Source organism: Dromiciops gliroides, chromosome 2, assembly GCF_019393635.1.
Source record: "Dromiciops gliroides isolate mDroGli1 chromosome 2, mDroGli1.pri, whole genome shotgun sequence".
Classification (NCBI taxonomy): Eukaryota; Metazoa; Chordata; class Mammalia; order Microbiotheria; family Microbiotheriidae; genus Dromiciops; species Dromiciops gliroides.
Window position 1 is genome coordinate 14822586 of NC_057862.1, and position 19064 is coordinate 14841649.

At 39.0% G+C, this 19064-nt stretch overlaps 1 protein-coding gene across 3 annotated transcripts in view; it reads left to right on the forward strand.

The window, feature by feature from the left end:
- The window catches only part of PRKG1 (protein kinase cGMP-dependent 1), a 1388722-nt gene that overhangs the window by 903203 nt on the left and 466455 nt on the right, over positions 1 to 19064 (forward strand). For all 3 annotated transcript variants that reach the window (XM_043987057.1, XM_043987060.1, XM_043987056.1), the window contains exon 4: positions 2583 to 2688. In XM_043987057.1, the coding sequence (XP_043842992.1) occupies positions 2583 to 2688 (106 nt within the window). The remainder of the gene's footprint in view (positions 1 to 2582; positions 2689 to 19064) is intronic.

Here is a 19064-nt window from a genome sequence, read left to right on the forward strand (position 1 = left end):
GAGATCTTGCTAATTTCTTTGGCTAGGGGGGGTCTTCCTAAGGGGCACAGTTTTCTAAAGATGTCAAAGTAGTGCTCATGCCTACATGTTCTCAGAGAGGGAAACAGTGGGAAAAGTGATCCGAGGCTGAAAAAATGACATAGATTTTTAGGTACATAATTTAGGGAAAAGGAACGGGACTGCCAAAGAATGCAATGACCTTCCAACTAAAATATTAAGCCACAGTAATGTGTGTGTGTGTTTAATATAGTCTCAGGAATTTTATTTCTGAAGTAGATACTTCTACCAGTCTACCCTACCCCATTGTGGTGAACCAGCCCCTTACTATCAAGCATCAATGTGAAGCTCATTTAAAGTGTTTTCCTCTTTCCAGCTAGGAAAAGAATAGCCCTCTTGTCTTTTAGTGATGGTTTACAAAGACAAATCCTTTAGTCACAGCCCAACAAAGCTATAATTTGACAATGGGACAAGGTGAATATTAGTTATGCGTGACTATCACATACTGACTTGAGTCATGGCCCCTTTTGCCAAACACAAAGCAAAGTTTGGGCATCCTGCCCAAGGTCATCAGGGCATTTACACGCCCATTAAGCTGGAGTCATTATCAGACAATATCTATCTGTCCAAAGCAGAAGAGGCATATTTAGAGTCATTTCAATGGCACATTGAAAGGGTGACTAATGCTATTGTAGAGCAGGATGCATTTTTCACAAGGAGGCATTGGGGCATGATATGAATTATGAAGGCAGGTGAGTTCTGTCTCATCATCTTAATGTGGTATGGAAGAGTCAGCTGAGCCTCCCTTAAGGATTTAGGCAAGTCATCCTCACAGCCACTTATTGAAACAATCAAGAAACATTGCTAAGTGCCTACTATGTGTTGAGCACTGGGAAGGAGTCTTGCATGATGGCTGAGGTGTCAGCCTGAGAGGATAGAAGACATAGGCTCCATTCTTGATTCTGCTACATCCTGGCTTTATGGCGCAGGGTTCCGAGTCTAAGTCTCTAGGTTACAGAGGAGGTGCTAATCTGTGCTGGCAGAAGACATCGCCACAATGAGACTTCCCCTCACTGTGATCATGACTCTGGACTAGAATAAAAAGCACATTTCTAGGCACTGTTGGAGGAGGGGTAGCACATACCCAAATAAATGGTGCCTTTCCTAGTCACAATGAGCCCTGGTTTCCTCCTATGGAAAGATGTGGACTTAATGGCATCTTACTGGCCCCTTCCAATTCTGTCTCTAATTCTAAGATCCTAAAGTCAAAAGTGACCTGCTTTTTCTTACCTATATTCAGTAAAGAGGCATCCAAAGAATTGTCCTAAGGCAGCCAAAGGATCATACAGTCTGTCCCAAAGGTCTACGAGCAGTTTATTGTTATTAAAATCGTAAAACTGCCCTAAGATTTTTCAGAACATCCTGTACAGGTTATGTCAATATGGACATTCACAAAACAGAGACAACTAAGTGGAATGGTTAATACATAGTCAGAAAGACCTAAATTTGAATCTGGCCTCAGATACTAACTGTGTGATTTTAGGCAAGTCATTGACTACTGTATGCCTCAGTTACTTTATTTGCAAAAATGGAAATAACAACATAATCTATCTCCTAAGATTGTCATGAGAATAAAACATGATATTTATGAAATGATTAGCACAGTGCCTAGAAAATAGTGCTTAATAAATGCTTATAAAAATGTATGCACACATTTACAAACATACACACACGCATATACATAAAGTGAACATTAAATGAAGGTGACCTGGTCATATGTGGAGAGCAAAGGATATTGGATGAGTTGTTTACACGTTCCACTGTCATCCTTCAGATATCAAGAGAACCATCCCTCCAGAGCATACTCATAGGCCCACTGTGGTAGGTTTATGAAAGAACATCAGCAAGAGTCACTCGGTATGGACAAGCAAGGACAGATTGCTAATGGCATCACTGGAAGGGATGTCCACAGTGATAAGACCACTTATCCACTGGAGTATTGATATATCTGAATGTCTCATATAAATGACATGAGAAGAGAACTTTGGGCACAGATTACAGCTTATTAAAAAACAACAACTTGAGCTTTTTGGAAAAAAGAGGCTGCTTAATGATTATTTGCATAATATGGATGTTGACTTATCCCCCTATACCTTCAAAATGAGTTTCTCTGCCTTTTCCAAATGAAAATCCTTCATGCTGAATGATTTAACAACCTTCATTATAATTACTGTTCTATGGAATATTCCTTGGAAACCTCTGATCCTCCCTCTGTGGATTACTTCATATCATTAAAATAAATATGCCATATTTCTACTAAGCCCCTCCACCCCCAGAGCTCCAGCACTATAGACCCTTCCCCATCATGGACAATAATGTCAGTATATTCAATTAAAACAGTTATCACTCGTAATACTACATGGATTTGGGGGACTGAGTAGGGAATTCCAATGCATACTTCAAAATGTGTAGAAAAGACCAGTCATATGCCTACTTTTTCATAACTTTTTTTGGCTGCCAGAGTTAGTTCATTGAGGACATTTGCTAATTAAATCTTCCCTGTTTTGTTTTGTGTTTTTTTCCAGCTCTTGTAAATGTGAAACTCTGGGCCATTGATCGACAATGTTTTCAGACAATAATGATGAGGACAGGCCTCATCAAGCACACGGAGTATATGGAGTTTTTGAAAAGGTAGGATGTTGCTTCATTCCATTTGGGACTGTGCGTCTCCTCAGCTGCTCTGCATCTCGACTGTGGCATCATGCCTTGCCTGCCCCGGTAACAAGTGGGCCAGTGGAGTAAGGGGAAGCTGTGCTTCCTGGTACTGAATGCTGCTGACACTAATTTCGATGATGTACTGGAAAGGGGGGAAGCTCCAACAGGAGACTAATCATTGGAAAGGCAGCATGGTATAATGACGAAAGGGCTGAACTTGGAGTCAGGAAGACCTGTATACAAATCCCACATTGGGTACTTACTAGCAATGTGATCACCAGAAAATCATTTAATCTTTCTGAGCCTTTTGTTCTGTACTATAAGATGAGGAGGCTTACTGATGGAAGCCAAGGTCCCTTCCCATTTAAGAGAAGGGGAAGAAGGGAAGAAATATTTAGTAAGTACCACCTATGTGCCAGGCACTGTGCTAAGCACTTTACAAAGCAATCCCCTTTGATACACACAACACTCCTGAGAGGTAGGTGGAACTATCATCTTATTATCTATAATCCTATGATATTTTATTTTGAAAAACAGGAAGGCACTCAGAATTTCTTTCATAAGGAGAACATATTTCCAAGAAACAAATGAGTGTTGGCTAAATGTGGAATGGATCACTCCCTTATGTTTTTCTCCCAACAACCTATCGATAAAGATATATCCGGTACATTTTTCCAAACAGTGATGCATGGCCAGTCCCCCATGACAAATCTTTCTGCTGAATGAGGAATAAGAACAGGAGTCAGCTGTGTAACATGAAGGAGAAACACAAAGATTCTGATGATCCCTTAATCCTGAGTTTAATTTATTCAATTAGATGCAGCACCTATTACCGATCTGAAATATCAAAAAGTTTCCATCCCCAAAACTGTTTATTTTGAGGGAGGTCAGGTTGAGTGTGGTAATGAGGACTGAAGGAGATGAATATTGTTCTTCTTTGGATGCAAAATGAAATCATTTCCCACAATATAGTCAGAATTCCTTCATTCATACAAGCAGCATTGAAAGGAGGCAGAGTGGCACAGTAAGAGGAGACCTGACTATGAGACAAAGGACTCGGCTTCAAATACTACCATTGATGCCCATTGCCTTCATCACCTTGGATAAATGACAAACTTTCCAGGTCTCTCAGTTTCTTCCTCTGTCAAATGAAAAGGGTAGACCATGTGGTCTATAAAGTCTCTGCAAGTTCTAGGTCTATGATACTTTAAAATGCCTACTATGTTCTAGGCACAGAGATATAAATTAAAACAACCTCTCACCTTAGAGAGACTCAATATTACAGAGGGAAAATAAATGTCATGACAAGCTCATAACTTTAGAGGTGACTCAGAGGCCATCTGGCCAAACCTTTTCACTTTTCATGAGATGAAACCAAGGCCCAGAGAGCTTCAGTAACTTCTCTAAGGTCACACAAGGGGAAGAGTATCAGAGTCAGGATCTGAATCCCAGCCCTATTGCTGCAGCACTAAGTCATGGCTCACTGTATCAGGCTGTCTGCAAAGAGAAATCAGTGTAGATTATGTGCCTCAATTATTCTAAAGGGAGCCAGTAACTTTTTGCCCATGATAGTTTTTGGTTTGCCAGGTAACCATCTCTCCCTTAAAAGCTGGCCCTTGGCTTAGAAAAAATGATTAATGGAGAGAGAGAGAGAGAGGGAGAGAGAGAGAGAGAGAGAGAGAGAGAGAGAGAGAGAGAGAGAGAGAGAGAGAGAGAGAGAGACAGACAGAGAGAGAGAGAGACAGAGAGGGAGGGAGGGAGGGAGAGAGGGAGAGAGAGAGAGAGAGAGAGAGAGAGAGAGAGAGAGAGAGAGAGAGAGAGAATGAGAATGAATCAGGACTACCTTTCTAAGGGTTACAGCACCCAATGAAGATTTTACTTGTAACAATCCTATTAAAATAAGCCTAATGAAATAACTTGTCAATTACCCTCAGCTTTGTTATTGAAAAGTGTGAGATTTTATTTAAAAAATTGCTAAAAAAAAGCACAGGTTGTGGCTTTTTTCTTCCTTTTCCTAGCAGTGTTAGGGCATCCAAAGAGTCGGTGTTAATATTTTCTATCAGGACATTTCATGTAGCTAATTTATTTGGTCTCTGACTCAGCTTTTATAAATTGCCGATCTTCCTATACACCTGCTGCCAATAGAAGACAAGTAGTCTAATATTACTTCAATGGCTAACAATAGCATCCTCCAGGGCTTGTACTAACATGGAAATAATGGGGTCTATGCTAAGATTATGCCTTTGGAAGTTACACAAGGCATTGTTATCTGTCTTACCCAAAGGCCACCCAAGCCTTTTTCCTTTGGTCCAAAGATCCTTTTCATCAGACTGATCACAATGGATCATGAAGGGAATCTCTGAAGATAACACTGTTTCCACTGGAACAAATTCATTGGTTGATGATTTATACTGAGGAGGCAAGAGTAATAGATTGACCCTTGGAAAATAGTCAAATCCATTAAGTGGATTAGACATTCCATAGTCAAAAGTAAACCAAGACCCCATGGAAGACCATAAAAAGTGAAATTTCAAACTTGCAGTTACAATGGAAAATTAAGTTGGTATTAATTTTGTAAGTGTATATAAGTACCATTTCTATTTTACTAGGGAATTATCTGTCATCTATCTGTCTATTATATGTATACATATATTTTATAAAAATATGTACCCACATATACATAAGGAATATTTAGTGCTTCTAACCCACACCCTAGAAATTAAGTAATTATTTATGCTTCTGGCCTACTTTGTCTCCAATTTAGAACGAATGAAACATCAATACCTTTCATCAATTATAAGAAAAAGAGATCAGTAACCAATAAACATTTAATCCAATCTAATAAATGTTTATTGAGCACCGTGTCCTCTGCTAAGTGCTGGTAGCAACAGTATTAGTAGAGGTGGAGCCAAGATGGTGGAGAGAAGCCAGAAGTTGCCTGAGCTCTCCTGAGTTTGCCTCAGAAATAACATTAAATCAAGCCTCTAAGTGGATTCTGGAGCTACAGAACATATGAAAAGACAGAAAGAAGCAATATTCCACCCTGAGATAATTTAGAAGACTTCAGGAAAGTTCCATTTCACTTGGGCAAAAGGGGAGCGCAGCACAGCTCAGTGTAATGAGTGTGTGGGCAAGTCAGCAGGAGGTTCTCAGCCACAGCACAGATCAGCAGCTGAGGCCCCTTGTTCATGGCTCAGCAAGCCAGTTGGGAGAGCCACCCCCTGCCCCATCCCCAGCTGAGAGGGCAAACTGCCAGCTAGGAAAAAATCTATGGGACAGGAGTAACTTGGCCAAGCCATGCAAGTACAGAGAGCAAGTCCGGAGTGGTGAGGGATCCTCAAGCCCCAGAGGCTTCAAAGTAGAAAGCCAGTGATCAGACCCCCTGGTCCCCAGCACAAGAAGCTTGCAACAGTGGCCCCTGTGCCCCAGGAACAGAGCTCAACTTGAAAAGTCACAAAACAAGATAAAATATGAGTAAGAAACAAAACAATTCCATAGAGAGTTTCTATGGCAACTAGGAAGACCAAACCACAAATTCAGATGAGGACAACATTGCCAAAATGCCTACATGTTGAATGGGATGGGAAATACACCCACCGACCCAATAATCGAGACTCAGGGAAAAAGGGGTCAAGGCACAGATTTTATTTCTTTCGAAAGAAAGGTGCATCACACTCACTAGGGCAGCCAGGAGGTGTGACTCAGAGAGATAAAGAACCAAGCAGTTTTTATACCCTTTACAGACATCTATTTGAAGCAGGATGTGGTAGTTAGGTTGAAACTATATGTTCAGCGATAAATCTTTCTCCTAGGTCAGAGTGCTTGGACCTCAGGGGTCCAGCCGTAGGTTATTTTGCAACTTATCTTAAATTTCCTGTTTCAGCAAACATTCTGTCATGTCTGCATAATGTCTTTGTGCAGACCCTAATATGAGGTAACTTTCAAGCTGATATGCCTATATTTAGCAGGGGGATAATAGCTTCCTGTTTTGTTTTGGTTTTTTCAAGCTCTGGGGCGGGGGGAGGCTCTAAGACCTTGATATCTGATCATTAGGCTGAAAGGGGCATATCCCACTCAATGTGAAGCCACAAAGGGGAAGACGAATTAGTCTCAAGACCAAAAAGCCCTCTTGGAAGACCTCAGAAAGGATGGAAAAGTCAAATAAGAGAGGTAGAAGAAAAGATGGGAAAAGAAATGAGAGAAATGGGAGTTATGCAAGCAAATTATGAAAAAGGGGGCAGCTAGGTGGTGCAGTGGCTAGGGCACCGGCCCTGGAGTCAGTTCAAATCTGATCTCAGACACTCTAAGTTAAGGATTTTCATGGTGTCTTCCTCTCCCTCATTTTCAGGTTATTTAAAGTTTTATATTATTCTCAGTGGTGACTTGCTTGGAAATATTCATTCTTCCACTTTGAAGTTTAAAAAGGCAAAAGATAGACCTTCTTTGAAAATTAACTAAAATCCCTGCACAGTCACTTCTCATTGAACCCTCCCAAGAACTCTGATTGCTACATTGTATAAGTGTCCTGATATTAATTTCTAAGTAAGAAAACTGTATCCTAGAGAGGTTTAAAGACTCGCCTCAGGTCACACAGTGAATGAATGAACTATGGAGCCAATACTCTTGACCCAATCAGATCTTCTGACTTCCTGTCCCAAGGTCTCTGAATTATACAATGTTCCCTCTCCTTTAGAGGTGGTCTATGTCTTTCTTTGTTTCCATTTCATTTTTTGTAAATAAGGCTGTTCCTTAGTGTCATATAAGGATATTCTGTGGAGGAATGGGGGAAGAGTATAACCTGGAATGGAAGTTATTATAATGAACTCAGAAAACAGAAGCCAACTAAGAATTATACTTTTAATTTGCATGTTTTAGTTTAGCTGCAGTCCTAATACTTAGGCCTCCAGAAGAGTGATGAGATTTATTTCTCCCAAATTTATAAGTCAGACTTTTACCTGCAATTTTCCACTCTAGTTGCTGCAGTCCCCTCTCCCCCTCCATTCTGTGACATACACTTAATGCAGATGAACATTAAGGATGCATCTTAAATCTCTATTGAAAATCAATTCCAGAAAACGATCTTACAAGGCAGGCATAAATCCTCCACGAACATGATAGATAGAAATGGAAGTTAGCATATTCTGTCTTAAACCAGCCTACTGTCTCAATAGTTACCATTCTACTCATTTTTATAGTTTTTTTCTTTCCTTTTTCTTTTTTGCATGGACACTCATATGTACACATGATGTGAAATATAAGACTTGACTAATATAGCACTATGCTAATAAAATGATAAAATTCTCAAAAAAATTAACATCTCATATTGGCTCCTTGCAATATTCCATTTGAATGAGAAAAATAGTAAGAATCATGGTAATTATTTGATAATCAGATTTCTTACATATTCTATCACTCTCAATTGCAAATGGTATGATGCTTTCAGGATATAGCCTTTGTCTTTAATTTTTTTTTTTAAATTGCTGTTTGTATACAATAGATGAATAGCAAGGAAACTGTTGTGCAAATTTGCCCTAAAGGGCCAGTCCCATGGCCTACTTAGGCTTGCATTTCTTTTTTTCTGATGAAAAATGGTTTTTCACATTTTATTTTTAAAATTAATGTGTTATTTTTTTTCTCTCACTTAGTCCCATTAGTGGAAAATAAGTGTAACAAATATCCATAGCGATAGAAATTAATTCCCGAAAGGCCATGTCAGAAAAATATATGTCCCATTTGGGACCTTGAGTCTGTCACCTCTCTATCAAGGGATGGTAACACATTTTATTATCAGTATTCTGGGATTGTCTGGTTGAACTTAACTGTTGAACTTAAGTCCTTCAAAGTTGTTTTTCTTCACAGCATTGCTGTTACTTTGCAAATTGCTCTCCCTGTTCTGGCGTCATTCTGAATTGGTTCATATATGCCTTCCTAGGTTTATCTAGGAAATGATCCCTTTCATAATTATTTTTAAAACAACCTAATAGTATTCCATTTCATTCCCATACTACAATTTGTACAGCTATTCCCCAATTAATGGGCAGTGTCCTGTCTTTAGTTTCCTGTTCTTCACTACCATGAAAAAGGAAATACCAAGAATTTTAGCCATGATGCTGCCACCCATGGACAGTTAAGGAATCACAAATCTAAGAGTCATAGCCACATATCAGAGGAGGGTATCGGAATCCAACAAAGCCTTGACAAACAAAAACAAATGAGGAAACTAAAGCATGGAAAGATTAATTTATGCAACTTGTAAATATCTGAGGCAGGATTTTCAAACAGATCTTCGAGAGTTAAGCTGCCTATTTAATATACTACAGAGTCTCTTAAGATATCTAAGGATCCTTGTTATTGTTCAATTGCATCTAACTCTTTGTGAACCCATTTGGGGTGTTCTTGGCAAATATGGTAAGTTGGTTTGTCATTCCTTCTCCAGCTTATTTTACAGATGAAACAATTGAGGCAAACTGTTAAGTGAGGTCAAACAGCTATTAGGTGTCTGAGGCCAGACTTGAACTCATAAAGATGAGTCTTCCTAACTCCAGACCTGGTACACTATTCACTGTGTCACCTAGCCACCTTTAAGGATGTGTTTAAGGATTCTTATACTTATCTAAAACTGAAATGAGAGCCTAATGCCTGGAACACAATAATAAAGTCTTGGTTGATAGTAAAGGATTAATTGATTGATTCTATATCTCTGAGCCACTTCACATAGGAACTCAGCGCACATGGTTGGCCAAGGCTCCTGATATTTCTATATTTTTCTTTTAATTCTGGCCCTGATATGTTTATGTTTCTTCAGACTCCCAGGTCATGGGATCTGGCCCCCATGCTGGCCCCCAACACCATATCAAACGCAACTCCTAATTCTCTTAGCCCTTCAGAGGCTTTTTAGCAACACCTGCATTTCCCAATTCCCATCACCAAACACAGGTGTTCCTACAGAATTCAGTGAAGAATATTAATGGGAACATGGTTACTAAAAAACACTTCTTATGCCATAGGCCCAGACACTTCTGCAAACTGGTAGCATTTGCCATTGTTTTTGGACACAGGAAAACTCTTGTATTGAGGCAGCCTTTTCAGAAAAGTGATTCACCCTGAGCATTGGCTCTGTTCCTGCCATGAGACTTCCCAGTAGGCAAGTTCCACACCTGCCATGTCCCCTGGATACACCTAATGCTCCCTAGGTCCTGAAAAGTGTAGCTGTCTATGATGTTTATACCACTTGTGTAGAGAGCAAACAAGAAGACAGAGCAGAAATAGGCTTGAGCCAACCTTGAGCTGTTCCCAGGAATGTCTCCAAACAAGGCTAAACAAGTACTGCCTATTTATCCAGCATTCAGGAAAGTCAGCTGAAGTCCAGCACCTTTTTGAAAGCTTTACAATTCTGAAGAGTATCACAATCCCTAAGTGGGAGGGTCACCCATTGTTTTTGGCCACCCATTTCCCAAAGAACACTGGTTTTGGAGTCAGATTCTGAGTTCAAATCCAGACTCTGCTATTTGCTACCTGTATGAAATTGGGCAAATGATATCTCTTTTGTCTCAGGTTCCTCAAATGTAAACTGAAGGAATTTGGCTAGAGGACCTCAAAGGTCCCTTTTTTCTACATTCTGTGATTATCATCCTATGATTTGAATTTGAATCCTACCTAATTACTATCTTTGCAATTTGGATGATTCCTGCAATCTCTCACCTCAATGATATAACATGAGCTCATCAATAAACCAAAGGGATGGCATAGTATCATCTCAAAGGTCCTTTGCAGGACCAAATCCTGTTATCCTCTAATTCCATGATCTAAGTTTGAATCCTGGCTCTATTGCTTGTTACCTTTAAGGATCCCTCATTTTTCCTAGTTTACAAAATAAAGGAGTTGATCCGTGATGTTGGTTCCAGCTCTTACATTCTGTCATTTTCAGATCCTTCCTGAGATATAATATGAACTGAAATCATCTCTGGAACTTCCTCAAAGTAAGACTGGGGTCACTCCTTAAAATAGAAGTAGCCCAGCCTTGAGACCACCCAGAATGAGACCAATGCTTCTAGGCTGTAAAGAGCTCCATTTCTGGAGAGCCGAGGATGACTTTCCATTTTCTTTAAATGGGAGGTCATGGAAGAGCTATAGGTCATTTTGGCTTGGCAGCCTGAGATCCCCTCGGACATGGCCAAGAGTCTGTAAAAAGAAGTTCTCCTAAAATATTTCTTCACACTGATCCTGAAAGACCAGGGACCTGATACTTTCTCAATGTTGTCTCTACAATAATTGCAAGTTTCAATTTAGATAAAATGGTTTGTGAATTTCTTTGTTCTCCAAATCCATCCAATTATTCATTCAACAAGTCTTTTAAAGCAACAGCTTTATGCCAGGCACTGTGCAGTGTGGGACCAATCTTCTGGTCTAAACTTATCTGGTCAAGCCAGTCGCCAAAGAACAGAGAGAAGTTCTGTTTCTGGAATGATACCGAAAGTCTTTTTAGGTTTTTAGGATTTGTCAGACCATGACCTCCAGTGACACAGTCTCCTGTATCCTAAGGGGGAGAACTACATGGCCCTAGGAGCCATTAGAAAAGAGAATCAGGGGGCAGCTAGGTGGTGCAGTGGATAGAGCAGTGGCCCTGGATTCAGGAGGACCTGAGTTCAAATCCGGCCTCAGACATTTGACACTTACTAGCTGTGTGATCTTGGACAAGTCACTTAACCCTCATTGCCCAACCAAAAAAAAAAAAAAAAGAGAGAGAGAGAATCAGGGATAAAATGCTCCTTCAGTCTAATTCAAAATGCTGCCTCCCAATAACAGATACACATTGGTATATTGGCCAACCATTACAATGTGCGGATGTGACCTGGGGCTAAAAGATACCCTGGAGGTCATCCCATTCTCCCCAGTCATTTTATAGATATGAAACTGAGGCACTGAAAGGGTTAGGAACAAGGTTGTCCAGGTAGTAAGTACCATAGGAGATATTTAACTACAGGTCCTTAAACTCTTAATCCAGAGTATTTTCTACTCTACCATATTACATGCACTCTCATGAATATAGTAGCCAGTAGAGAAGAGAGAATACATATATATTTATATATGTATATATATATGTGTTTATGTGTATACATACATACATATACATGTATAAACACATACAGACACATTTACATTTTCCATGGACTGATAGGGAAAGAGTGATCTTAGCCACTTAGTTTCAAAACCATATGCCATGCTGTTTTGATATGGGATTTCATCTATGTAGAGAATGTCCAGGAGAGAAGTACTCTCCACCTCTGCCAAAGAGTAACTTGTCTATGATTGATACACTTAGACAGCAGCCTGGAAAATCATGAGGTTGAAGTGACATGTCCAGGGACCCATGACCACTATATAGCAAAACCAAGGCTTGAACCCAGATCTCTCTGATTCTGTGGCTAGTGTTCCATTCAATATGTGATACTACCTTTCACATATTGCATTTTTTCTATCCGGTTACAGAATCTCAAATTTTAGATCTGAGAGAAAACTTAGATATAACAAGAAATCTATAATCTATTTATTTATTTATTTATTTTAATGAGGAAACTGCATCTGGGCCAGGTTAAGTCACTTAGCCATGGTAGTTGTTTTCAGTTTATCAACACCATTAGAATGTGATTTTTTTTTAAAATCACAGACCAAGTCAAGTCAACAAACATTTATTAAGCACTAACTGTGTCCCAGGAACTATGCTAAGTGCTTGGAATACAAAGAAAGAAGAAAAAGAGCAGTCCTAACTTCAAGAAGCTTACACTTTAGTGAAAGAAGCCAACCTATAAAAGGATGCTGAAACATGGGGAGGAAAGAAGGAACCCAGGCTGGATTTTGGTGGGATTTCTCAGTTAATTTTTCAGAAGAGCCAGGTGTATTGACCCCTTAAATGCTGAATTCTAACAAAGTTTTTATCCAAAATGATCAAGTTTAATTCAGATATGGGCTATACAAACCTTGCATCCTTTCAATTTGAAGGCAATGATGGGAAGCATTAAGAGAAAAGAACTGTCTTATACTATGCCTATTGTTGGCACATACTCTAATCCATTGGAGAAGATACACTCTCATTAAGGATGATTTGAAAAATGGATTGTTATAAAAATAATCATTAATTTCCCATTTTCATTTTGCATTCGAGCCAGTGTCTATATTCATTTTGAGTAATTGTGAGCCTACACTTGCCTGTTTCTAATTATAAAATTATTAGTCATCTTCACATTTCATGTGTAGTCACACTGAATCTAACATGTGAAAAAGTCTGTCTTTCTAATACTTGGGCATGGTTAATGAAGCATATAGAATATTGGATCTATTGTGGCAACCTGTCTCCTATCCAGGAAAGGATGTTTTGAATCTTTTAGGGAGATGGAGTGATATGAAGGAACAAATACAGCTTGAGGAGTCAGAGAACATAGGTTCAAATCTCATCCCTGATATTTACTACCTGTATGATTTTGGAAAAGTCATTCTACAAGGTAGGGCCTCAGCTTCCTAGTCCATAAATTGAGGAGACTGGATTTGCTATCCATGGGGATATTTTCTGGTTCTAAATCTATGGTCCACAAAGAGAAGGGTGTGATGCCTTGGTCTCTCATTATACCCACCATTAAAGGGGATGAATCTGCTAAAGAGAATCCAAATCTTTTCTTTTCTCTCCTGTCCTATGATAGACTAATTTAGCATCAGATGATTTCAATATCAAAGAGAAGGTAGAAATCATTTATTCTGACCTCTTTATTTTTCCAGAAGGTTCTGAGGCCCTGACTGTAGAAGTGACAATAAGGGACAATGTGGTACAATACTGGATCTGGATCAGAAATTGGATTTTGCTGCTTACTACATTTGTGAATTGGGGTATCAACCTCTTGGGGGATTAATTTCCTCATCTGTAAAATGCAGGGTTTGTACCAAATAATTTCATGTTCCTTTTGATTCACATATATGATCTTAAGAATCAGTCAGAATTTTAAGCCAGGACCTTGGTTCCCAATACAGCATACTCAAATTTCAGTGAAGCAGGCTCCATATATCTGGGAGATAAAGGGAGTTCTCAAAGTTTAGCAAGCTCCTCAGTTGCTCTGCTATGTGACAAAGGCTCATATTGGTACAGGCATACTCCAGCAACTTCAAAATGCTGCTGTATTTTGTTTACAGAGTAAGTTTGTATTTTATACCTTTAAAAACTATAACTTTCCTCAGCTGCCCATTTTTTTTCAATTCTAAGGCTCCAAGAGCCACAAATACATTACCCGCACTCTTTGTTAAACACTTAAAACAAAGAAGAGGAGATGTGAGAGTTGCTCTCCCAGAGTGGGAAGCCTTACTAAGTAAAAAGGAAAATTTTCAACTCATTGAAATATTAAGAAGGTGAGTTTCATATCTCACTGGAAGCTTACAATATGTCAGCCTGGCCTATACCAGGTGCACAACATAAGGCTGACAAACGGAGAACAGCCTGAGGAGAGTAGGACTGAGGGAGAAGCAATGGAGGGGGAGGGAATCTAAAGCCAAGTTGAGTGAGAGGGTGATTTAAACAAGGAAGAACTTCAAGCAGTTCTGATATCTGCTGATGTTTGAAAGAGATGAACAGAAGATTGTAATAATTCCTGTGTGGGCCAGTGACACCATTTGTAACACGGGTCAGTGGTGGTATATTGGACAGAGTTAACCATCTGGGATTTCAATCCTTTAACCTGTTATATAGGGCTAGAACTGAATCTTTCCCAGACCTTTCTTAAGGAAGATTATGAGTTTGGTCCCTCTAATCACCACCTTCTCCTTCCAATATATTTTTTCTCTGGACTTTGATCAACCATGCCATTACAATAGCTGGCTTGCTTTTAACCTAAAGGCAATATTATTATACTCAGGTTATAATAATAATAATGTAATAATCCCTTTTCCATTTTCTAAAGTTTATCTCAAAGGGATTAACACAAACACAATAGCTTAGAGCCCCCAGTTGGGAAAATTCCAAACCTTTCAGAAATGGTTTAATTCCATTTTCAACTTATATTTTGGTTTATCTCTTTCTAGCCACTAGTTTATTAATATGAGGGGGAAAAAAGGATACAGGAAACAGAAAAAGCAGCAGAGAATTTTAAAACATCTGTTACTAGACAGATAAAAGGAGGGAGAGTTGAGGAGAGATCAGACTTTATAAAAAATGTTCCCAGTAATTGAGATAGGTACAGTCAGTAGCTTCAGCCCCAATCTTCTGTTCTTAGATGATTGACTATAGGGATTCAATGGCCTTCCACAAACTCTCCCTTTCTTGCTACAGCTTAACCACATCTTCACTCTTTTAGTCTTCAGTCTCTTTATTTTCTCCTTTTGTCTGTTGACACCTGATTCCTTCTGGCTTGTCATTAGGTCCTAGGCAGGGCCAGTGGTATTTTTCCCCACTGCTGCTACTGTTCAGTTGGTATTTCTTGAAGTAGGCACATTTTGGGTTTATATCTCTAGCAGCCAGCACCGTTCTTTGCACATATGCAGTAGGTGCTGAATAAGTATTTGTAGAAAGAAGTTCCCACATTCCCCCAAAGTGAGAGCTTCTCCAACCCTCTCCTCACCCTTACTCCTAAGCCTTATGGATCCCATTAAAGTTCCATATACTGGACTCAGGAACAGAAGTTAACTTAGTTTTGAGCCAGCAGAGTAGAAGGACCAGAATCATGAAACTATCGGGTTATTAATCCTGGCTCTGAGAGAGCACAAAGCTCTGTGACCTTGGATCTCCATGAGCTTCGGCTTCCTCCTGTAGAGAATGAACATAATAATAATTTAGAGTATGTGCTAGTTTTTTCATCAGAGCCGTGTCAGATGTGTCCATGGCTCCTTACAAGCATATTGTGATTTCAGGTGGAAAATAGGCAACAACAGTTCAAAAATGGCTTAGCACTGTGATAAGTGGTGGGCATACAAATACAAACAAAAAACGGAAGATCACCCCAGCCCTCAAGAAGCTTACATTCTAATTGCAAAGACAACACACAAAACGGAGCAAAAAAAGGTGAGGATTTGTGGTGGGGCAAGGCTGGGGTAGAGGAATGGTGACCATACTTAACACAGGGTGTTGTTTGAAACAAAGTCAAGTCAGAAATAGAGCCGGGAGGGAATGGAAGTTGGTTGGCTTGGATTCTTCTACATAAGAGTCCCAACATAACTCACCAATTGGAGAAGGAACAGTCTTGGTGAAGTGATATTCCAGAGTGAGAAGGCTACAGGAATGGTTGGATGTTCTGGATGAGGAGGCTCCAGAGGGAAGTTCCAGAGTGGACAACAGCTGGGGCATGGATTTACTGTCAGAAAGGCAGTAGCAGAACTAGGAAAGGACCCATCAACTTCCATACTTCCTTTCTGCATGAATTAAATAGAAACAGGTTGTCTAGGAAGCCAAAAAACAAACTATAAATATGAACAGAAGTTTGGAAATGCAACATCAATGCATACGTTGTGAAAATATGTTGATTGCATCTTTTCTGAAAGTAATTGGTGCCTATGGAATGAAGCTGAAGCCAGGTATACATTGAGAACAAAAGACCTACTAGCTATGTGACCCTGAGCAAGTCACTTAACCCCAATTGCTTCACACACACACACACACACACACACACACACACACACACACCCCAAAAAAGAGAGAGAGAGAACAAAAGACCAAACACCAAAATGTTGTATTGGTATCCATCTAACATTAAAAGATATTAAGGAAGGTCTATGGCATCTTTAGAATATCTTCTATGGAGGAGGTAAGGAAAAACATGGGTAGGAATTGCAGAGGACAGGAAGACATAGTGGCAGTATGAGCTAGGTGGGGAGAAAGAGTGTGATCACATGCATTAGACTCAAGAGTCATAAAAGGTTGAAGGTAGAGATTTATAAGAAGCTACATAGATACATACAGATATACAGATACATATATATATCTATGTATGTGTGTGTATATATATATATATATGTACACATACATATATACAGATCTGTAGCACCATAGTTTCATAATCAGATGCATTTCTAGAGAAATAGAGACATAACACAGAAAAAAATTAAAATAAGTAAATAAATATTATGCTACATAGACATAGATACATAGCTATAATAATAACTATGTATATATGCATAGATACATAGATATATATGTAAACACAGACATGCATGTATATATGTATGCATGCATGCATGCATGTTCACCTTTTACGGGAAGTCTTTTCCAGTTCTCCATAATCTCAATAGCTTCACTCTCTTGATTGTTTCCCCTAATTTCTCCGGTCTGTATCTTGTTCATCCCTAATTGTTTACAGATTGCCTCCCCTATTAGACTGAGCTCCTTGAGAGCAAGTACAGTCTTTTTGCCTTTCTTGGTATCCTTAGCACTTAGCACAATGCCTGACACCTATTAAGCACATAGCAGGCACTTAACAGCCATTCATTGACTGAGTGTTTGCTGTGGTCTAGTGGAAAAGTTTCAAATTTGGAATTAAGAAGATCTGGATTCAAATCTTGCCTTAGACAAAACTCAATTCAACTGAAGTATTTGTGAAGCATCTACATAGTGACCCCTAATAAACCCCTTGGTTGCCCTGAGCTTCATTTTCTTCATTTATGAAATGGGGATGATATGGCTATACTACTCATATCATAGGGTTAGTGTGCAAAACAATTCAATAGTTATTGGTAAGTATGGAAATGTCTGTTGTTCTCATTAGCTGTTTCTATAGATACATAGATTTGAAGTGAAAGCCAGAGTAATGCTACTGGCAGAGATATTTAGATCAATATCAGCATCACTTTTTTCTTGAATTTTCCTAAGAAACATTTTAATTTTTTACTTACTTTCCATGAAGAGACCAATTAAATTTTTCCCACAACAAATTTCAGCCACAAACTTAATGTATAAAACATATAATTCAATATTTATACCCAGCCATAGAACTGAGTTGACAAGCAGAAATTCACGCCTCCTCTCAATATGCAGGCAACCCATAAAGGAAAAAGTTCTCCATGCTTTTAAAGGAAATACATAAATACTATTTCTCTTGTTGACTATAACAGCACCAGAGGGTAAAGTGTGTGTTGCATGCTCATAGGAACTACTTAAAGGTTCTTGGCTAGAGTGTAAACAAAGATATTGATCAAAGAGTCTTGAATCAGCTCAAAGGATAAATGATGCAGAGGAAATATAAGTATTGTTTTTTTAATGTTGTAAAATTATAAAATAAAAATAATATGTGCAAATGGTATTTAGATGATCACTTAAGAAATTGGGAAAAGTACATAAAAAGTAGTGACTCAGCCCAAATCCACATCAGCACTAAAATATCTAGACTCTTACAGCTTTATATTCCATTTTGGGACTATTTTCCCATACACATGTCATTGACATGGACTTCAATTCTCTCATCTGAAAAAGGAGGAGTCAGTTACAAATACAGATAAATCATAAGCTTCCTCTTAACTTTTTGTCTAGGGTTCTACGATTATTCTTCTTGTCCTCCCCATAGGTCAGATACATCCTTGTTCCTGCAGAGATTTGTTTGAATCAGAATAATAGATTCAGAGCTAGAAGCAACCTCAGGGGCCATGTTGTCTAACCCTTACAGGAAAGAATTCCCCATTATAGTATACCCAACAAATGGTCTTCAAGTCTCTCCTTGAAGATTGCCAAGGAGGGGGGACCCTTCCACCTCAAGGCAGCCCATTTCCCTTGTTAATTAACTTGCTAATTAATATTAAATAAATGGTTGTTGACTTGCATGGCCCTTCTGTGCTTGGGTTACCAAAAAAAAATATGTTCTCTAATAGCCCTTTCAAATGATTCATTCATAGTAACTGCTTTCAAGAAACTTACAAATTTAATTGGATAGATATAACTGGTATACCGATAATCAATCTACAAGCATTTATGGGCCAGTCATTGTGCCAGATACTAAAAATATAATGACTGAAATGTAATTTCATTGAATTGAATTAACAAGTTAATTAATTCAGTTGACTCTCCATACATCAAAAGAAAGATCCCTACCCTCAAAGAGTTAATATGTGATTTGAGAAACAGTATGCAAAAATGAAGAGACCAATGGATTTAGTCAGGAAGATCTGGGTTCCAAGTCTGCTTTGGACACTTACCTAGCTCTGTGATGCCAGCCAAATCACTTAACCACTCTGTACCTCAGATTACACATCTATAAAACTCAGTTGATTAGGTTCAGAGATCTCCAAGTTCCCAGCCAATTCTATAGCCGTGGATATGTATAATTATATACAAAAGAAAGGATCCCTGGGTCACTGCACTGTTCTCATCTCTGAGGCATTCTCTAGTCACAGAG